At 46.5% G+C, this 23064-nt stretch overlaps 1 protein-coding gene across 2 annotated transcripts in view; it reads left to right on the top strand.

Moving 5' to 3' along the window:
* The window catches only part of LOC147906273 (protein ALTERED PHOSPHATE STARVATION RESPONSE 1-like), a 73767-nt gene that overhangs the window by 44762 nt on the left and 5941 nt on the right, over positions 1 to 23064 (top strand). For both annotated transcript variants that reach the window (XM_087377625.1, XM_087377624.1), the window contains exon 2: positions 11706 to 11884. In XM_087377625.1, coding sequence (XP_087233751.1) covers positions 11706 to 11884 — 179 coding nt within the window. The remainder of the gene's footprint in view (positions 1 to 11705; positions 11885 to 23064) is intronic.

The raw sequence follows: 23064 nt of genomic DNA, 5'->3' as shown, positions 1-23064 counted from the left end.
CCAAGCTAGCATCCTGTGAAGCAATCGGTGGAACTAATTGAAGATTCAAATTTCGAGATTGAGGAGCTAGATCCTTCAAGGAAGACTCTTACAAAGGAGGATACCATTCCGAGAGGGTACATGGAGACCTAAGAGGATTCAAGGATCCATGACATCCTTGAGTCAAGCTCTAAAGAAGAGGTAAAAGTTCTCATCGACCGCAAGAGCAAAAGTACTCTTATGTTCACAAGCACCTTAAGGATGGAGCTTTTTTCTAGCTTTCTGAAGAGATATAGGATCACAACATCTATGGAAAAATAAGAAATCATCGAGTCCCTCTAGCACAAGAGTCTCACCTACCCATCAGATGTAGAATAATAAGTTAATAGAAAAGTGGCTGCCAAAATTTGTTCTCCTTGACTACACAACCTCTTGTGAAAGAAAGGCGAAGTGTGATCCAAATGGTTTAACTAGCTAAAAACTTTTGAGCAAACAATCATTTATTGATGAAAAGGAACTTCAGTGCTCCCATCAACAAACTAATGCGAGCTCATTACATCTGCCATCTTTTTCTCCTTGCCATGATGTATTGAACAACTACTGCTTTTCTATTAGGAGTTTCGTAATTGAATGCTTTGGGCTCGAACACCTCAAGAAGGCCTTCATGAATTTTAGCATCCAAGTAAGTCTCTAGTGGTTACGTTAGACTATTTGATTGAGAGCATGCTGTGTAACAGCTATGTAATACCTCTCCAATATGGCTGGCAACAAGGAGTGGGAATGTGACGAGTGCCACCACAGTCATCCGCCAACAAGCTGAAGCACTGACTATGGTTGCAGTCCCAATGATAGACAAAATCTGTACAATGAGCGCAATGCAACCTCCAATCGCGGCACGGACGTTTGTGACATCAGAAGCCAAGCAAGAAGCCAATGCGATGCTGTTATTCTCATTGCGATCAAACCAGCCCACTTCATTTTGTAACATGGCTATACAACTCCATGTCCATTACTTTGCTATGTGCTTTCCCTTGAGGCACAATAGAGGTCGTCCTTAGGTCTTCATCATGAGATCTCCATAGTTGTGGGAGAGAGCTATCCACATCAACAAGAAACCCAAAAAAATATACAAGTGACTCTTGTACCAACCAACCCTCGGCCATGCTACCTTCGGGCCTTGCATTTTGCCTCACGAAACCCTTCAAGGTCTTCATGAAGTGCTCGAGGAAGAAAAAACATCGTGCATGTACAGTGCCACATATATGAAGCAATCCTATGATGTTACTTTAGTATAGAAAATGTATTCTTGTCCTATGAATGTAGTTTGTAAGATTGGATTATTCTAGATGTATGAATGTGTATTAAGGTATGAATGTGTATTAAGATTTTCATGGATCTTGCATTAATACTTAAAAGTGTTTGCTTAATTGATGGATGGTAATACGATTTTCGTATTTATGAAACAAGAAAGGGCGTTGTTCCTCCCTCAGCCTCCCATTTCCAGTATGCACATTCACCCATGGGAAATGGCTTGGGAAACATCTCGGGAAACATTTTACTTGGCAACGGCATAGGAAATCTCACACAGACACACACGCACGCACGACTAGATAATCCAATCTTACAAATTATTATTACTATAAAAAAAACCCGGAAAGAACAAAGAAAAGAAGGGAGTTTGGTAGCAACTAAATTATAAGTAAATGATATTTATTTTAAAATGATAAAAAGATAAAAATAACTTACTAAGCAAAGCTGATCAAGCTTGCCAACAAGTCAGAAAAGGAATGGAAAGAAATAAATCAAAGAGCTTCTAATCTATGCATAGTAGGTCTTGAAAAGAAAGAATAGTAGGTCTAGAAAAGAAAGAAAAGGAGGATCTCAGTAAAGCCATTGATGAGTTTTTTCTCAAATCCATGTTAGAAATTACCCAACAGAGGGTACACACAGCGGAAGACTGATAGTAATGCCCAGGAGCTCACACAGTGTGGTGTGGGGTGTGGAATCACAAACTTCTTAACTTATGTGCATAGATGTGCAAGCCAGTAAATAGACAATGCTCAGAGACAAATATAATTTCCGTTTGTCCAGAAACTAGGAGAGGATACAATACCAAAAGGTCCGTCTACTACAAGCATGGCACTTCTAGATCTCCGAGCCTGTGTGCTCCACCTCGAGCGTTTGTAGACTCTCTGTCTAGATCCCTTCCACCTTGCTGTCCGGAAGCCAGCCTAGGTGGGCAGCACCTTGAGCTCAGTCTGCAGCCCTATGTCAGCCTCCTTCTCCTCCTGTGTGTAGGTCCAAGGGTGGGCCTGTGGCTGCTGCTGTCTGCTCCCCAACTGCTGCTTCAAGTGATAAGTATGGAGGCCCCAGGGGCCCCTTTTATAGGGCAAAGCCCTACTCAAAATAGCCGACCCAAACTGGCCGACTTCAGGGTCTGTTTTGTGAAAAATCCACACTTTTCGAAAATGCAAATGTGTGCAATGCATGCAGAATTTGAATGCCGATTGGCCCTCCAATGGGGAAGAGCGCCCTCGTGAGAGTACTTGTTTCTTTTTCGACCTACATGCAAGGTGGGAGATAGATGACGGATGAATGCAATGTGGTAGAGAGAATGCTATGTGAGATTCCCAATGAAAGGGTGATACCCGTTCATTAATGTCCCTTGAGATCACTCAAGCTCCATCTTCCCATTTACACCTATCCTTATCCTATGACCCATGCACCTACCATTCAATGCACTCTAATGCACCCTTTCCCTTTCCTATTGCCCCTAGGACCTAGACACGTGTGTGCACATCTTTATTACTAATCATTGGCCAATGTTACATAGTTTTGGCGGTACTATTTACACCGCTTGATCGATCATAAATACAAACATATAACCGCACCATCAAATTGGCGCCTAGCAATAATAAGGTTCTAATGACTATTAATTAACTAAATAATCATTTCTCTTGTCATGACACTCCCTCCTGCTTGAATGAGCAGAAGTCCTCTTCTAGATAATTGCTTGTCTCTTCCTCTTACGTGCACTTTCTCTTGTTACTTCTGCCATTGCATCGCCTCTTTGTAATCTGCGAGTATTTGTGGAAAATCTGTAAAGAACTCTTCTTCCATCCATTGTGCATCACTAGCTGGCTGGTTTTTAAACTTCAGTAAATACATATATCTCTTCTTTCCACGAGTACTCTTCTCTTTATGGTACACGATTTGTTCCGGAGTAAGAACTTCAGTCCCATCTTCAAGTTCAGGTTCTTCTTGATGCTGAGTATCCAAAAACGCAGAAGTATCGCCATGGTATCTCTTCAAATTGCTCACATGAAAGATGTTCTTCATACGCCAATGGGCTGGTAACTTCAGCTCATACGCTCTTGATCCTTCTTCTGGATATAAAGCTGCTGAAATCTGAAATGGACCATAAAACCTCGGTGCTAGCTTGACATGTTTTGTACTTCCTCTCACTGACTTGATTCTTCTTTTATCAATCTTCAATAAAACCCAATCATCCTCCTTGTAATAAACTTCTTTTCTTTTTTTATTGGCTGCCTTGGATTGTTGAACCTGGGCCTTCTTAATATGTTCTTTTACCTGCTCAATAACCTGTGACATATCCTCAGCAAACTGGTCAGCAGCAAAAATTCGCTCCCCCAAGTGTGTTATTGGAGTGGGTAAACATTGCCCATAGATGATTTCAAATGGGGCTTTCTTGGTGGAAGTATGTACAGTGTTATTATAAGCAAACTCTAACATGGGTAAGAACTTTGGCCACCTTCTAGGTTGGTCATGGACATAAGCTCGAAGTAAAGTAATAATGGTTTGATTGGCATTCTCACTTTGTCCATCTCCTTGATACTTTGAAACATTGCCTATCTATAACAGTGAAAATCTGCTCAAACTGACCAACCTTGGGGAAGGCACAAAATCCATTGTAATGTGTTCCCACCTTTCCGAGGGAATAGGCAAAGGCTGCAAAAGACCAGCAGTCTTACTTGTGTCAGATTTAATGCGTTGACATATGTCACATTGTTGAACAAAGGTCGAAACTTCTTTGCGAAGTTTAGGCCAATGGAAGTATCTCTCAATATTGTCAATAGTCCCTCTAATGCCTCTATGTCTAGAATATGGACGATACCGAAATGTTTTGGGTACACATATGGCACGTCCCAAAAATAAGTATCCATCCACGATGGAATAAGCCTCTAAATCCCCGACCTCATTACGTTGAATCTTCCCATAAATGTGAGCGAAGTCCTCATCTAAAGGATAAGCTTCAATCATTGCTCCTAATGATTTCTCCTTAATCACATAAACGTGATTAACCTGGGGCCGTCTACTCAAAGCATCAGCTACTAAATTCTCCTTTCCTGACTGTATTCGATATTTGGTTGCCCAAAAGATTGAATATATCAGCCCATTTGATTTGCCTTGAAGAGACAATGGGTTGAGAAAACAAGTGCTTGATACTTTGATGGTCAGTCTTAATCTTGAAAGGAGAACCATATAAATAATGCTTCCATAACTTTAGAGCATGAACTCCTTCTCATACGTGATATATTTTAATTCAGCCCCTTGAAGTTTTCTACTCTCAAAAGCAATGGGATGCCCTCCTTGCATCAACACTGCCCCAATCGAGGTACCACTCACATCTGTACATACAACAAAGAACTCTTCGTCCATGTCCGGAAGTGTTAACACTGGTGCAGTCACCAATGTTCTCTTAAGCTCCTCAAAAGCTACTTGGTGAACCTCTCCCCACTCATACAAGGAATGCTTCTTCAACAAATCTGTTAGTGGGGAAGCAAGACGTGGAAAATTCTTAATGAATCTGCGATAATAACTACACATCCCTAGGAAGGATCGCAACTCATGTATGTTTTTGGGTATTGGCCATTCAGTTATGGCCTTGACCTTTTTAGGGTCAACCCGAATTCCCTCAACAGACACAATGTGTCCCAAATACTCTATTTCTGTCTTGAAGAACTCACTCTTCTTGGTATTTAGGAACAATCGATCCTTCCTTAGGAGCTCCATCACCTTAGCAAGGTGATCCTTATGCTCTTCCTCATTCTGGCTGAAAACTAAAATGTCGTCAAAAAAGACTATGATAAATTTTCCCAAGTAGGGTCGCAAAACCCTTCTCATCAGCCTACTAAAAGTGGCTGGAGCATTAGTTAGGCCAAAAGGCATGACCAAAAACTCATAATGTCCAGTGAGAGTGCGAAAAGTAGTCTTATGTTCATCCCCAGCTTTCATACGAAGTTGATGATAACCAGATTTCAAATCCAATTTGCTAAAAACTTTAGCACCTTTAAGCATATCCAATAAATCATCCACTTTTGGAATCGGATACCGGTTCTTAATCGTAAGTTTATTCAAAGCACGGTAATCTAGACACATACGATATGATTCATCCTTCTTCTTAACCAATAATACAGGTGCTCCAAATGGAGAACTGTTTGGTCGAATCATTTCTATCCTGTTCATCCTGTATGGGGCTCTACATGGAGGAGAAGCTCTTGGCTCTAAGTCTATGGCATGATCATCTTCTCTCTCCATAGGCAATTCGAATGAGTCATCTCTTGAAAATCGATCCTCATAAGCTCTAAGGAACTCATTTCTCTTCCGATCTTCTTTTGAGATATGAAGATCTCGTGAATTTCGAATATACACAAGATTACAATCTACCCCTCTTTTTACCAATCTTTTCGCTTGGGTAGGAGTCATCAATGTAATTTTATACACGTCCCGATCCCCTATGATCCTTATGTTTTCATCCTTATGTACAAAGCAACAATGATGAGTATGAGGATGAATAGCAGGGTTAAAATCATACCGCCATGGTTTACCTAGAATCATGTCAATGTCTTGTAAAGAGGCTACTAGAAAATCCCTTCAATCTCTATATTTTTGTATACGAAAAGGAATATTCCGTACTATGGATGTGTCTTCTTCATTGTGCTCCCTAAAAGCTCCTGAAAGCGACATGCTTTTTATAGGTTCTGGTTTAAGATGGAGTAATTTTGCCAATCTATCACTTACTAAGTCATAATTACATCCATCGTCTAGGAGAACCACTATTCTCTGCCCATTCACGAATCCATACACCTTAAAAAGAACATGAGGCCCAAAGGTATTGGCTGAATGGACAGCATTCACTATTGGCTCAATAGTCACAGTAGATTTCGAGGGTGACAAGGTAGAAGCCTCACCCTCCTGCTTGGATGCCTTGGCTTTCCCTTTTACTGAATTCGTCTTGGCAATCTTAGCCAAGAGAATGGGACACTTATGCCATACGTGCCCTGGCTTATGTTTCTTACTCCCGAAACATTTTCCTTCCTTAATCAACTTCCTCTTCTCTTCGTCAGTCATAGAAGGAAATGGCACCCATCCAGGACGTGATTGGCTGTTCACATTCCTTACAAGAGCATTACCCTTCCCTTTATTATTCTTAAACCGGTTTAGTTTCCTAAAAAGTGGATATATTGTTGGTCTTAGATGATGACCCATCCTCCTTATTGAAGGGTTTACGAGGATTCAATTTCCTCTCGGCTATTTCAGCCAGCTTAGTGAGGTCCTTAAGCGTGGTCGGGTTAAACATTTCAACCTCGTACCTTACTTTTGGGCTTAAAGCTGCTAAATACTTCTTTCTCCTATCTTCCTCACTCTTTTTGGGTAACTCTAGAGAGAGTTTCCAAAATCTGGCTGTAAAATCTGCATTACTCTCATTATCGAACTGTCTAAGCCTCTCCCAACGAAAGGTTAGGTTCTCTTCATGCCTCGGTGGCATGAAAGTGGCTTTCAGTTGCTTCACGAATTTAGCCCATTCATGAATAGGCTCTTTTCCTGTTTGCGACAAGGACCACCACATTAGAGCATCCTTCTGCAGATGCAATGTAGAGCAAGCTTCTCTTGCTCGGTCTTGTCTTGATGGGCAAAGTATAGCTCAAAATGGCGAATCCAATTGAGGATTTTGTCAGCCTCCCTTGCCCCATCATATTTGGGGAACTCAATTCTCTCTCGTGGTTGGAATTTGGACCTCTTAGAAGGGGTACTCAACTCTTCATCCCCGAAGTTTAAAGTCCTCTTAGTCCCTAATTTTGTCATAATGGACTGCTCAATCATATTGCTAAGCTGGAAAATCAGCTTATCAACAGGAGTCTCCTCTCTTCCTCTTGCACTTGGATTATAATTCATGTGTACTAGGTTTTGAGTTGAAGGCGTGAACTCATCACCTTGTTCTTGGCTGGTCTCATTTCTTCTTTCATTACGAAAGGAGAACTCCCTATCAAAAGGTTCTTGAAGGAGAGACTGCTGTAAATCTATTTGTGGGTTATCATACTCAAGATGTGTATAACTCTCACCTAATCCATCCTCTTCAAGAGGGGGTGAAGGTGTTCTTTCTCTCTCTCCTTGGGGTAATGGAGGAAAAGGAATAAGTTCATTGTTATATGTCCCTTCCCCTTCCATTCTTTCCTTTTAGTAATACAAGAGAGAAAATGTCTTGCTGTAATTTAAAAAAAAAAGGTTTATTTTACAGCAAAAGTCAAGTGTTGTAAAGTTGGTGGTACTTATCCGACTCCCGCTTCGTTTGTGTTGAGAAGACACTTAAAATGACCTCCTTTCCCTTCTCTTTCAAGCTTTTCTTCTTGTATTTCTGCTGTAAACTGGTACGCTTCCTTTGGGCTACTTGTTTTGAGTGGATTGGAGCTCTAGATACCGTTATAGGGGGTACTTGATGGGTGGATCACCCCCCTTAAAATCTTATTCGGATCCGACTTTCCATTGGGGAGAACGGGGGATCCCTTTTCCTCACGGTTTAAGGATTTTAAGGGTACATTCACATGATGGGGGGGGGGGCAATTCACCTCGTGAGGACACCCCGTTCACCGTTCAAGACCAGAAATTTTCAGAAAAATCCCCCGTCTCAGAACCTCGGAGATCAGTTTTGAAACAGAAGAACACATGGTAATGATATGCCCTCACTATGCACACATTAGGGAAGAGTTCAATCACCTCCTTGAGGGACATAACAAACTGGCTGATTTGCTGCATAAAGGGTCACCTTCAGCTTTAGGAACATTTGTGTATAAGCTCTTCAAGCATAGGAATCCACCTGAATCCTAGAAGGTGGTTTCTCTTTCCACCCTCCCATCTTCGGGAGGAGCTTTCATGTACTTGTGATATTGTATTGCTCAGGTCCCATAGGCCGGTTTTGGTCTTCAGAGGACGATAATATATTCTTCTTCTTCTTCTTCTTCTTGCGACTTCCATCATCCGCAACTGTCACCCTCTTCTCGTCCCGCTCGTGGATCGTCATCGCTCTGATACCAAATGTGAAAAATCCACACTTTTCGAAAATGCAAATGTGTGCAATGCATGCAGAATTTGAATGCCGATTGGCCCTCCAATGGGAAAGAGCGCCCTCGTGAGAGTACTTGTTTCTTTTTCGACCTACATGCAAGGTGGGAGATAGATGACGGATGAATGCAATGTGGTAGAGAGAATGCTACGTGAGATTCCCAATGAAAGGGTGATACCCTTTCATTAATGTCCCTTGAGATCACTCAAGCTCCATCTTCCCATTTACACCTATCCTTATCCTATGACCCATGCACCTACCATATAATGCACTCTAATGCACCCTTTCCCTTTCCTATTGCCCCTAGGACCTAGACACGTGTGTGCACATCTTTATTTACTAATCATTGGCCAATGTTACATAGTTTTGGCGGTACTATTTACACCGCTTGATCGATCATAAATACAAACATATAACCGCACCATCAAATTGGTGCCTAACAATAATAAGGTTCTAATGACTATTAATTAACTAAATAATCATCTCTCTTGTCATGACACTCCCTCCTGCTTGAATGAGCAGAAGTCCTCTTTTGGATTATTGCTTGTCATGACATGTTTGGGCCGACCCTGGTCTGTGGGAATACTTGCTGTAGGCAGCCCCTTTTAGGGCCCTCTTTTCCAGGGCCCTTGGTCCACACTCCAAGGGCTTTAGCCCTCCTTCCAAGGCAGGGTCCCAGCCCCTTCTGTCTGCCTATATAAGGCTTGGTTGGCTGGCTCCAACCAGCCCAACCAGCTCAACCAAGATGGCCGCGACCCTGCTGCTGGTAAACCCTCCTCTGCTGTGCCCCTTTCTAGCACCCTGAACTGCCCACATGTGTGCGCCTTGGCTGTGCCATGTCACCTCAGTCCACCCTCCTGTGCGCCTCTGTAAGGGGCCTGTTCCAGCCCGTATGCACAGTCCTTGAGGCGCCTCTGCCAGGCTGCTGTGCTGTCCATGTGTGACAGCCCCTTCAGCCCTTTCCCTGAGAGGTGCTGCCCATGTGGCAGCCCCCTCTCCACCATGAGTCTTTTAGGCACATGCCCTAGGTCTCCCTCCCCATGCCCTCCTCATATGGGGGCTTACAGATGGGGAGGTGACCTTTCCAACAATCCATACATATATCCGAATTACAGTGGCAGAAAGTCTTTGAGGAGGTAGAAAGATAAAGTCCCAAACACATCCCAAAATGACAACCTATGTAATTAACATGGGATTACCGAGAGTCAATACTTTTCGAAGACAACCAAACTAGGGAAAGTTTGAAAAGCAAAGAAGAGGGTGAAATAGCTTTCATCAAAGAAGGCAAGGCAATGCTATTGGATAAGCACAAATGAAAGGAGTAAAAGGGAATTTGAGGCTGACGTGATCAAAGTATGGAATTCAATATGCACGGCAGCATGCTGCTTTGACTCCCTTTAGTCTCCCATTGATGCAAACTATGGAAATAATGCTACGACATACCCTTGTCCAAACAATCATCATTTGAGGGAAGAACAAATTGAGGAGTGAAGAGGTGGGTAGAGTAATGAGGATAGAAAAACATGACACATAATATCTAAACAAAGAGGGGGCTATCAATGTTGCACGCAGGCATTTGTTTACCTTGTGTGGATGCTTTGTGCTACATATATGATGGAAGAAGTGTGTTCAGCTAGCTGATGTGTACACATGCAAAACCCAAAAGGGTCCAATATCAATTCCAGCCTACTAGAGCAATAAAGGGTTTCTACATTAAGGGCAAGATGATAGAATCTGATTATAGAGCGTTATCCATCTCAATAGATGGGGTACATGAGAGGCAAAAGCTTGGTGAAAGAACCACTAGGCCTGCTTGAGAATGGAATACACTGAAACTTCTAACAATATGTTTGACCAAGAGAAAGCAATTGCGGACTATTATTGGGGTGCTAGCTACATGGAAAAGAGCAATTAACTGGCCATAATTAAAATGAAATAGCCGACAAATGCTTCAAGCCAACCATGCAATTAAGCAAAACAACAAAAGAGAGAATGAATACATGAGAGAGAAGAGAAAATAGAAAATTAAATAAGGTGTTACAATATGTGCAATTACAAGCAACATGGTATTTTAAGGAAACTCAGTGCAAGAAATTCCTAAAAAGGAAAATTGAACTTGGAAGGTATGCTAGCATTCATCGAAAGGATCTATCAAAGAGAGAATGGCGGAACAAAGGGGAGGAGTTTACGGCTGCAAATGGGATCGCCATAGTAGAAAATATTGGTATGTGTTTTAAAAGGTAAGACATGAGTGACCAAACATGCAGAGTCTTTGGCCACAGATGAAAATTAGGGAGGCCAAAGAGAAGCTCTTGCATGGAGAGAAAATCTCATAATGGGGTAAGGGTGCTTAAGAGATTGGAACTGTGGAATGTAGTACCAAGAAAGATATAGAAGAAAAACTATATTACTAGTATTGTGAGCAATTTAATGGCCTAGCTTTGGCACATGGTTTGGACCAACACATTCTACAATATGTCACTTAGTTATGATAAGCGTAATTGTACGAGGAAAGGGCTAGACCAATGTATTATGCTGTTGCTTTTCTAGAGGAGTTCTTCAAATGTGCCCCCTCCCCCCCCCAAAGAGATTGGAAATGTAATAGAATTGTTTCCACTGTGGAATGCAGTAACAATAAAGATACAGAAGAAAGACTACATGACTAGTATTGTGAAAATTTAATGGCCTAGCTTTGGCACAAGGGTTTGGACCAACACATTCTACAATATGCCACTAGTTATGATAAGCATAATTGTAAGGAGGAAAGGGCGAGACCAATGCATTATGCTGCATGGATCATCATGAAAAGTGGCCCTGTGAAGACTGCTCCGAGAGGGAGAGAGAGAGAGTGAGAGAGAGAGAGAGAGAGAGAGAGAGAGAGTTATATTAACGTCTTCAGAAGGCCTCACGGGCCTATGAGATAAAGTACATACTAAGAGTAGCTACTACAACTATGAGTGACAGAGAGTTGAGGAGTGCACATTGCATCTCAGCTCGAGATTATTATAGCACATAACTATTATCTAGTCCTATCATAAAGTAGCCTTCATTACGTCAGTTTATGATTGAGAGTCTTTGGGTTTAGATTTGAAATCTCTAATTTATGTTAGTCCATCTTGGTAAACTGCCCATTTCCTTGCTTTGTTTGCATGCTCTACTTTAGAGAGTTCAACATTCCTTTACTGGGGGAGAGAGAGAAAGAAAGAAAGAAAGAAAGTTTATTAAAGTCTTCGAAAGACCGATGGGTCTAGGAGACTGTGAAAAATCCTGATACAAACAAGCTGTGTGAGAGAGACAGAGAGAGAGAGAGAGCCAAAGAGAGATTGCATAGTATTTTAACTATTCTTAATTTTGATTGGCATAGGGATGAAGGAACATCACGAGAGAGTGTCCAATATTTTGGCTTGGGGCAAATCTTCATCAAGGACACCTTTGTCTAGCATGGATGTACATGTTAGTTCTCACAATGATGATGATGAAAGCCATGCCTCCACATTAGACAAACTCCTTGCATGGGAGAAGAAGTTGTATGAGGAAGTGAAGGTACGTGTTTGCAATTTGTTATAAATGAATGATATTTTGTATGTGCATAACGTAGATGGAGCTTACGAGTTTGTCTTGGAGTGTCGAAGGTAGGCATGTCCCTCAAGAGCTTTTCTTGTTCTTTAAATGTGATGAGATATCAGTGTAGGGAAAGCTTCTTTGTTGTTGTCTGATATATGTGACAAACATATAGTGAAGGACAGACGGAGTTGCTCAATCAGTGAGATTGAGGGCACAACAATCATCACTGGGGGAGGTGAGGATGAGCCTAGATTCTCTGATTGGAGGCATGAGGTGCATGGAAGAAAGAAAGAAAGAAAGAAAGTTTGTTTGTTAGGGTCTATGAGGCTGTGGAAAGAAAGATAGATTTGCAGTGTGGCTACACTGTGGGGGTCTTCTGTATTGTAGTTTGAGGAACCAGGTCGACTGGGCGACTGAGAATGGATAGGAGGGTATCAGCAAGCAGAGGCTCAGCGGGGGATCAGTGTCATGGAGTGATAAAACCCGTGATAGAGCATTGATGGTGATCAATCTGCATGGTCCGTTGTAGTCTTGTTGCAATAGCTTCCTGTCGGACGAGTGCCATTGTCACCCCCCTTAGCTATGTCCTTGGTCCAGCAAACATGGAGGGGAGTCCTTCAGCCTTATCTGTGTGTCAATGTGCTAGAGAGTCTGTAATGTCTCTTGCTTTGGGTCTTGGTTGCGTCGTCTCATTGGGGACTGCTGGTCCATGCTATCTGATCGTAAAAAATTAGTAATCACTCTCTGAGTGGACTTTGGCTCTATGCCTTGAGCAGCTTGTCTCTGTGTTGTACGGTCTCATGGAGGAAGATTGTTACTCGTCTTTGATCCAGACGAACCAAGAGATCTTAGAGATTCGAGTGAGTTTATGACATAGATTGGCATTGCCACAGTTGGTGGTATAATTGGGCTAGAATTTGGGTTTACTTTTCAGCAAAGAAGTCATGCGCCTTCGGCAAGTTTTGTTGGAGGTCATTTTCCCATTGTGAGCCCCCATATGAGGATGAGATGGGCTTGTTCAATGCCCTCAAGCTAATGGGGAATTCTAGACACGTATGAGGAAGGGATGGTGATTTGCTGGAGAAGCTTGCGCAAGAGTCGCTCTTAACCCAGTTGGATTGAAAATCGCAACATGGCAGACATAAATTATTACCGGAGCAACTTACTTGTATGCTGCTATTCAAATGCGGCCAACGTCAGTTGCTATTCAATTCATTTGACCTGTTTGAGCACTCTTGCCAATTTTGCACACTTTGACATGTTCAAGCATTTCTAAATGCTTGCAAGCTTGTGTGCCATTTTGCATGCCCTGATCCCCACCATGGAATCTTCAAAATCGCTAGATTACACAAAATTTGTCTCCAATCCTCGCATGAACTGAAATGTCATTCTTACTGGATGCATTTCTGTGCAAGCGTTTTTCTTCAGATAAGTGATCATTTGAGCATCTACAGGATGTGGCAATTAACCCAGGTATTAAATTTTGTGGCATTCGTCTAGCTTCAAGTAAATTTGATACTCTATTGGATTGCTCTTCCAATTTGTACAACACAGCATGCCAACACTGTTGATTACAACTCTTCAAAAACACATATATTTTTGGGGCCTTGGAGGAAAATCAAATCGTAATGCATATTCCAATGATGCTATTGCAAGGACATCTTGATTTAGCTCCATCCCGTGAATGATTCTTGTCCACTGTCATATTATGTGTGTAAATCAATGATTTTCTCTTTGTGGGTCTGTACCAATTGTTGTGACCATAAGTTGAGCTGCATCATCAACATGAGTTATACTACAGAGTAAATTGTTGGACATGGTACAGAACCATGCCATAGGACCTCAATCCAAAGTTCACCCCCATGTTTGGAAGTAAGTATGGCATCCAGGGCCAATCTCTAGTTAGCCACAAGACATCTCATGCCACCACAGGTAATCACTAGACAGTGTGTCCTCAGTCGAGTGCTCAGCTCAGGGCTGGAGACTGGAGAGCTTTGCCTTCCAATGCAGCTCACCCACTCTTACTGACATTTGCCTTGGGCCACAGCTAGCAGGTCCCTCCACCAACTGACCCATGTCATATAAAACTTAGGACACTATATCCACCTACTATGTGTCAATCTGATGATCCCACGTTTATATTGCTACTCCTCTGGTTGTCCCACAACTATATTGTTGCCCCTTTGGATTGTCCAAATCAAGAGTTAAGGTCAGGGTAGCCCAGCTTGCTGTGACACGAAGTCTATCATATACTAGGCATAACCCGTGAGGAGAATTTTTAATAGGGTTCTACGTCATGGGAAGTCCAGTGCAATGTGCATGTCATGAAGTACAGGTTGAAGGCTGGGACGAAGCACAGTGTAGGGGCCCTATCTGAGGGTGCATGCAGGACTAATGCAGTTCTATGCCTCCACTCGTAGGCAGGAAATCTGCTAGTGCTCCTTAGTGGCGATACAGTTCCTCGTAGGCTGCTTTAGAAAGCTTGCTGGCAAGACAGGAGTGGGTTAATGTCAGAAGAGTTGTGCAAAATTTGGCAACTTATCAGAGCATCTACCATCCAGTACATTGGCGCTTAGGGAATGATATAGTGTTTAAGCCAGGGAGATTGCCCTCAGACTTGCAATTTCAAGTTCACCATGAGGCGTTAGAGCTTGCAAATTGAGACAGTGCCTTCTCGAGCTTTGTAATGGCACTAGGTCAGGCTTCATGGGAGCTGGTCTGAGCTCTGCTGTTTTCCTCTATTTTGTAGTTATTTACCTTTTAATATAAATTCTTTTCCTTTTTCGCAAAAAAAAAAAAAAGACACGAGTGGCTGTTACAGGAAGGCTGATAGGGGGGTTATATTGTACACTAAAATTGAAGCTAGGACGGGCATTGGATTTTTCACCCCAGGATGGAGCTAAATTGAAGATAAGCAGGGCTAGGATGGGAGTTGTCAGCTAGTAGCCAGTCTTGAAAAATGGAGGAGCTGCTCGGTGAGCTCCCTGCGGCGGCCTGCAGGCTACCCGCAGCTCTTGTTTGCTCCGCCCGCTGCCCCCTCCTCCTCGTCGCCCCTCCTCCCTGCCGCGCCCTCGCCCTCGCCCTCGCCCTCGCTCCGCCTCACCCCTCCTCCCTCTCCGCTCTGCCCTACCCTCCCCGCTCCACCTCCGCCCCCCGCCCTAGCTTCTCCCCGGCTCCACTCCTCCTTCCGCCTCCTTGCCTCCCACTCCCCTCCTTGCCGCCCCGCACATCCTCCCGCCCTTCTGCCCTCCTGCCAGTGCACCCCCCTCGCCACTCCGCCTCCCCCCTCCTTCTTCTCCTCTTCTCCCGCCTCTCTCGCCCTCCTTCCTCCTCTTCATTCCTTCCTCCTTCTCATCTCCCTCCTTCCTCTCGAGTCTCCTCCCCTATACTTTCCCTGCCGCCCTCTCCTTCTCTCTCCTCCGCCTTTCCACCTCGCCTCGCCGCGTCGTTCTTTCTTTTCCTTTTCCATTTGCCTCCTTGCAGCGGGAGCATTCGTGTATGTTAAGGTGAAAGAAAATCTTGGTGGCGACCTTTGGTCTGGCCAGAGGGGTTCTATGGCAGCACCCTCGACTCCCACAGCTATCAAGGTCCTTCTTTCCCCAGCTAACAAGCAATAGGTACAGCAGGCAGTTCAATCCCTCCAGGACAAGGCGCTTGTGGACAGAATTGTGGGCCTCACACCTACACGGAGACAAGTGCGAAAGTGGATCCAGGCGAGCTTGACATTAGAGGGTGACCACATCCAGGAGGTCACCATCTATGGACGAGGCGTTTTTCTCATCCAGCTGAGCTCCCCTGGCACCGCCTTGACACTTGTGGAGCAGAGCCCCATACTCCTTGGCCCGCACCTTGTCTACCTCTTTCCTTGGTATCATGGGTTCATAGTGGAGGACATTGATACGACACACCATGTTCCACAGTTTCTGGTTACACTCTGTTTCCTAGGTCTCCCCAAGGAGTATCGAGCCATCCTCCCTTCCATTGGTTGGGTATTTAGCACGGTGCTTGAGTCCCCGCCAGAGATGACCGCCTCCGTTCTGGCAGATGATGGAGTCCCCAGGATGAGACTAGTGGTGGAGAGTTCGGAGTCCCTCCCAGAGTTGATCCTTCTCGAGATCCTAGAAGGGGACACACTTCGCCAGAGGGTGGAGATCTCCGGGTTACCAGGCCAATGTCTTTGATGCAGACAGATGGGTCACCTCGCCAGAGATTGTCCCCATGGCCTTCCTCGTGTACCTCCTCCACAGAGTAGGTAGAGTCAGCAGGCCCGAGTTCAGCGCCCTCTCAGGCAGGAGCAGCAAGAGTCTCAGACCCCATGGGTTACCCCCTTGGAAGGGAATTGGACACATGTTAAAAAGAAAAAGAAAACAAGCAAGCAGGCCCGCAAACGCCGTAGACAGAGGGCCAACCGCAGGGAGAGGAACAGGGTTGACTGAGAGGCCTCGAAAGAGGAACAACAGGAGCCTCTGCCCATCCAGCCGATCCTCCAGCTTCGAAAGTCCAGCCACCCTTGCAACAGCAGAGAGCCCCAGGATCTCTAGATGCGGCGACGGCGGAAGTTGCAGTCGCTAGCCCGACGAGGGCTGGGAGGAGCCGATGCAGAGCCTCGGCAAGTCTGATTAGCAGGGGGGACCTGAGGTTGCCCTTTTCCCTCCCCCTCCCCCTCCCCCTCCCCCTCCCGCCCCCCTCCCTCAGCCCCCCTCCGATGGTCACTCTCACGACCCGTCCTCCGCGTCCTGACCTCTCCCTCTCTCGTCGCTCCCCTCTCCGCTTCAGTAGCAGCTTCTTTCGCTTCGACACCCTTGCCATCAGGCAAGGGAACGACGACGCCCCCTTCTGCTTCCTCATGGCAGCAACAGGTCTGCTCAGAGAGGGATCCTGAGAGACGAGGCTCGTCCTCCTGGCTAGCAGCTCCCAACCTCTAGCCTGGGTGTCCCTTACCGCGGGACTTCTGGAGGTTAGGACCCTGGAACTATCTGGAGATTCTGGACTCATATCCTCTACCATTGGAGATCACGCTCATGGTCCTTCAGCCCCGAAAGGGGGGTTTGATCAGTGCAGTGGGATCTCAGACACACCCCATTTGGAGATTTTCCTTTGCCTCCACAGGGTTGGAGAAGTGGTCCCCGGAGGTGTTTGATGCTATTTTGGGTAATGAGCTTATGCTCATGATGGACGAGTGGATGGTACCACAGGGACTAGATCTTTGGTATGCCCATGGCGCGGAGGTGAACTTTTAGCTGAGCTTCACGCGCGAGGAGCCGTTGTGTGGTTTAGTGACGGGAGTTATCAGATTGCCGATGGAGGCAAAGGTGGAGCAGGCACACTTCTGGCCCCTCCAGACGTGTGTGGAGTTGTTCGGGGTGGAAGCCTCCTTCATGATGAAGTGGGCACGGAAGATCGGTATGGAGCCGGTATCCACCCTAGTATGACGCCGCACATACATTGACTACTCGCCGTCCAAACCCCCGGCAAAATCACACAAGGCAGTCTTTCTAGGACAGGCACCCACCCATAGGAGAGCCTTGTTCCTGACTCCCCTGTCCTCATGAGCTGGACCATAGTGAGTTGAAACGTACACGGGCTCCATGACCGTGTTCGTAGCCAGCTGCCGTACGAGTTGCTTCGGCAGGAGTTGCAGAGGGCAGTGGTAGGGCGTGCAGTGGACATCCTTATGATTCAGGAGCACATGTTTTCAGCAGCAGACATTAGACGACGCCATCACCTTCTTCCAGGGAGAGGTCCAGAGGAGTAGTCTCGCGCAGTAGGACAGCGGAGGGGTCTGCATCTCAATCTCACAGACCTTGGCTCTAGAGGTCTATGATCAGGGCGAGCTCATTCCAGGACGGGCAGTTTGGATGGGAGTTCGGAAGGGAGAGTTCAGGATTGGAATTCTGAATGTGTATGCCCTAGCGTGTAGACAGCATCGCCTGGCCTTTTAGAGGAGGCTGTCAGAGTGTCTTCCGGAGGTTGACTCCTGAATTGTTGGAGGGGACTTCAACAACTTGGAGTTTGGGGAAGACAAGCAGGGCGGCGCCTCGTTCTCTGAGATGCCAGCAGCAGAGCGTAGTACCTGGGAGCAGTTCATTTTCATGATCAGTGGCAGAGACCCATGGAGAGCTAGAGTTCAGCAGGACTCGTGGCAGCCTTCTCTTCTCCTTTGGACAGAGGAGACACGATGGATTGCTCGAGAGATTAGACTGCTTCTATGTTGGGGACTAGGCATTACATAGAGGCGGCGCTATCAGGATTCTGGCAGGTACCACGATGTCCAACCACTCTCCTGTGGTACTTCATTTGGATCAGCCCCGCTGAGGTCTCCCCCAGAAGGGGGTCCACATTCCAGAGGACCTCTTGCAGGATGAGGAGATTCAATAGGTTATGGTAGAGATCTGGGAGCACTCAGAAATAGCACCGAGTGAGGACTGGGCTGCATGGGTTGCCGATGCGATTCAGAGGAGCAGTGTGGAGCTGCAGGCTCACGCCTTCAAGCGGAGGAGGACCCTTCAAGAGCGTGAGCGGGCTTTGAGGAGAGACCTCGCCTCCATCGAGAGACTCAGGGAGCAGGACCCAGTGTCTCAGTGGCTTAGTGATAGATTGGAGAGTGCTCGTCTCGAGCTATAGGACACGGAGCTGCGGTGGGCTGAGTTCTCCTACCATTCCTCCCAGGCCCGATGGGTACAGTAGGGGGACAGGATGATGAAGCAGTTCTTTCAGACCATTGGGCCCCGATCGACTGGCACACAGCTACAGCGTCTCCGGGATTCGCAGGGCATCGTACACACTGACCCCAGGAGATTCTTGACATGACCACCGGTTTTTATAGCTAGCTCTTTCAGACAGAGAGGATGACCCTAGCCGGTCTTGTGGCCTGAGAGCTAGTTTGGGATCACGTTCCGACAGTAGTCTCGCGGGACTTATGCAACAGACTTAAGGAGCCTTTCATAGATGAGGAGCTCTGGGAGCCCTCAAGGCTCTCCCGACCCAGACATGTCCGGGGGAGGATGGCTTGACTCCGGCCTTCTTCCGGAACTTCTGGGAGATGATCTCCACCCCTTTCCGTTTAGCTTGCCAGGAGATTTTTGACACAAGCCTTCTCCCTCAGTCCTTGCGCAGGGGGTGGATTTGTTTAATCCCGAAAGGGGGAGATAGGTCAGATATCCGACAGTGGAGGCCGATCACTCTGCTTGATACTGCATACAAGATCCGCGCCATGGTCTTGAGTTTGCGGTTACGGCCTCATCTTACTGACATCATCCATGACAAGACTGGGTTTGTCTAGGAGTGCAGCATCTTGGACAACATCTTCACGTTTTGGGAGGCAGTGGATTGGTCCAGGGAGGAGTCACAGCCACTGACCATCCTTCTCTTGGACTTCGAGAAGTCCTACGACAGGGTGGAGTGGTCTTTCCTCAAGGGCACTATGAGGAGATTGGGTTTCTCAGACCAATTGGTCAGAGGAGTTTCAGTGCTATACGCAGTGAGCTCTAGTTAGATGATTATCGGAGGACACACAAGCGAGGCCTTTCCTCTCTCTCGCTCGGTCCGCCAGGGCTGCCCAATAGCTCCTTTCCTCTTCTTGTTTGTAGCGGAGGCTCTGGGCTACTATTTGAGATCACAAGTGGCGGGTCTCACAGGGTTGAGGCTCCCAATCAGGTAAGAGGAGCTCCTTGACTTGGAGTTTGCAGATGACACGGCTTTGTATGTTGAGGGCACCATAGCGAGTCTAGAGAGAGTCAGAGGCGCCTTGGCTATCTATTTGTGAGACCTCGGGGGTACTGATCAACTGGACGAAATCCATAAGCTTCTTCACGGGCTTTGAGGAGACACAAGAGATCCATGAGTGGGGGAGTGACTTTGGTTTCAGATGGATACCATGGGGCCAGACAGTGAGATACCTTGGATGCCAGGTGGGTATTGACATCAGAGCAGAGCAACAGATTGTCCCGGTTCTTGAGAGTGTTCGGCGCATGCTTCTCTATTGGAGCTTGGCCAAACTCTCCCTCGTAGGTCGCGCCTTAGTGGCAAACCAGGTCCTTCTTGCCATTGCCTGGTATATTGCCTCTTGTTGGTGCTTTCACATAGGATGCATTGGGCAGCTCCGACGATTGGTACAGAACTTCTCTGGGCAGAGGTTTAGACGGCATGAGGAACACTAGGGTCCGAGTAGCTTGGCAGACGGTGATCATGCCGCAGGCACTGGGAGGCTTGGGCATCATTGATCCGGAAATGCAGAGCAAGTCCCTTCTGGGCAAGTTGGTGGTTTGTGGCCTCACCCCAGGTGCCGAGCCTTGGAAGCTCCTCTTACAGAGAGGGCTTCTGAGGAACACCCCACGCACTGGGGGACAGTGGCAGCCTTCACATAGATGGATCTTCTTAGAGGCCCCCCTTACGGGGAAGGGCTCCCCCCTGATGAGGAGTCTTCACAGGGTTTGGCAGAGACTAGCAGGGGGTCTCATCTGTGCTCTGCTTAGATGCAGAGAGGAGTTTGAGCGCCAGCTCCTTATGTGGCACCCAGAGGTCAGAGATCAGGAGGGACGTATGCTTGGGCAACGGACTCACATTGGCTGGGCATAGTGGGACAATGGTACAATAGGGTTTTTTGGTCACTGGAGCAGACCACCTATGGAGGCAGAGGCGAGGCTTGATGACCTAGCGCATCTGAGAGGGGTAGGGCAACGGATGGGCGAGATCGACTTAGCCATTCCTGAGTCCTGGTGGGAAGGACTTCACATTTGGAGAGACAGCAGATGGTTGGGACAGTTTTCCCGTACTGGTGTTCCCTTGAGGATTTTGATGCAGCGCGGCAGCATGCACCCCGGCTTCTTCCTTGTAGGACCTGGAGGCGTACTTCAGCCCCTCACTGGGAGTAACCCTGAGATGGATGGGAGTCTTGATGGGATACACTGGCAGATGATCAGAGTGGTAGGACGCTTGGGGAAGGAGTGGCACATTGATCCTCCTAGGATCTCAGAGCAGGACGCCTCTCGATAGTGCCTCTCGCTTTGGGAGGGTAGACCCCGAGGGAGGTCCAGAGGGATCTGGGGGAGTGGTTCTGGCCCTCCAGGGGCGGTCTAGCTGAGACGATAGATGAGGTGCCTTTCTTTTCCTACACCACATGGATTAGCACGAGACTTCAGATGGACTCGTCGAGGTGGACTCCCTCGTGGGAGAGACACTGGGTGACCCAGAGAGTGCCCCGGGATATTTGCTCCAGGTTTTGGACGTGGTTGTGGTCCAGCTTGCGGCCGAGGAAGATTTCATACTTCTTCTGGCTAGTAGTCCACGGAGGCTTGCCCATCGGCCTGTGGTTGGAGCATATGCGAGTGGAGGGGCAGTGCCACTGTTGCTCAGATGGTGTCCTGGAGACTATCCCACATTGCCAATGGAGCTGTCGTAGTGCAGCGAGGATCTGGATGAGAGCCTTAGGATCATGACACGAATGCAGAGCATACTTTATACTATGGTCTACACCCACTGTTGGGCGTTGATGACGTCAGTGGGGATGTCATAGTAGCTAGTCCCTGCTATGCATGATGGAGTTTATGGTTTTCAATCTTATGAGTGACTCTCGTGAGATTGAAACTGCACTATGTTGTGTTTTTAGAGGATGAGTTTGGGAATGTTCTTGGATTTATCTAGGTATATGCTTTTGCCGTATTAGCGGACATGCAAATTTCACCTTGTGAAGTTTTCGTCCAAGTTGCGGCATGCTGGTATTGCGATAATTCTTTCTATCTTAAATGGTGCGTTGCCCTATCAGCTAGATTTAGATTTAGATGCTCGTTTGGGAGAGACTAAAATGAAATCGTTTAGACTTCATAAGGAGTTGTAGCTTGAATGAAGAGATTTGGACTACTTTTTTATTAGCTTTCTCCTTTAGTGCTAGCCTTCGTCATGGCTGAGTTTGCCCTTCACCTCCGGAGTGCCGACAGAAACTCAGTACGAAGACTTTGTATGAATGGATGCTCAAGTATGTGTGGGTGTGTGGATTTGTATGTGTGAGAGCATACTTTTATACTATGGTCTACACCCACTGTTGGACGTTGATGACATCAGTGGGGATGTCATAGTAGCTAGTCCCTGCTATGTGTGATGGAGTTTATGGTTTTCAATCTTATAAGTGACTCTCGTGAGATTGAAACTGCACTATGTTGTGTTTTTAGAGGATGAGTTTGGGAATGTTCCCGGATTCATCTAGGTATACACGCATGCAGAGTCTACACAGAGACTACACCTGGGGGATGGTGGCTTGGTTGACAGAGGGAGGACACACGTTTCAGATTGATGAGATCTCCAGCCTACTGGATACAAGGTCAGAGCATTCAGAGGATTGCACTCCACGAGGCAGTCCCCCCTGACACCCTAGCTCCTCCTTCTCCTAGGAGGACAGTGTTTGGGAGGTGGTAGCCAGCATCACGGCTTGGAACATTTGGGTTGGCTCGGTGCAGTCTTGTGATGGGAGAGCACCCGGTTCCACCCTCGGCTACCTTGGTTGCCATCTGGCAGGATATCATTTACACTCTATGGTCCACCTGGGAGCGTGGACTCCAGGCTCCAGGGCGACTATTGAGAGGCGTGCTCATTTCTGCAAGGCTTGGCCTGCAGGTGTTTTCTACATCTTCACTCCGCGAGGGATTCGCTGGCTGTATAGTCCCCCCACTTGGCTATTAGCCCCAGTTCCAGAGATCCCCTAGGCAGTGAGCTGGGCTTCTCTGGAATAGGCCGGTTTTTCTTCCAGCCTTTTCCGGTTTTTTTCATACTCAGCACCTTCAGGGCTGTTGTCTTGTATGAAATCTTTCAAGCATTAATAGAAGGTTCCATTCTTTGAAAAAAAAAAAAGGATGGGAGTTGTCACTCCTAGAGATGGAATTCATTTCTTTGCAGTAGATACATCACTGTTTCCAGACTCGAAATACAATCTCAATTGGGGAAGTTCTACAATAGGCTTCAGATCTCACTAAAGGAGTGATTTCAAGTTTTGGAGACAAGGAATCGGTGAGATCTTATGATATAGGGCGAACGCTGCCTTGCTGTATTGTGTGTGACAGACAGGTACCAAAGTTCTGATGTAGATGTGGAAGTGCTGCACATGCTTTTGGTGGCAGAATTTATATTTGTCTATTGCTTTGTCCCTTTCCTTGGTCTCCTCATGAAAT

This window comes from Dipteris shenzhenensis, chromosome 1 (assembly GCF_047967505.1).
Source record: "Dipteris shenzhenensis isolate YYH24624 ecotype China chromosome 1, Dip_SZ_1.0, whole genome shotgun sequence".
NCBI lineage: Eukaryota > Viridiplantae > Streptophyta > Polypodiopsida > Gleicheniales > Dipteridaceae > Dipteris > Dipteris shenzhenensis.
Note: the sequence above shows the minus strand (reverse complement) of the source record. Positions and strands in the feature narration are given on the sequence as shown.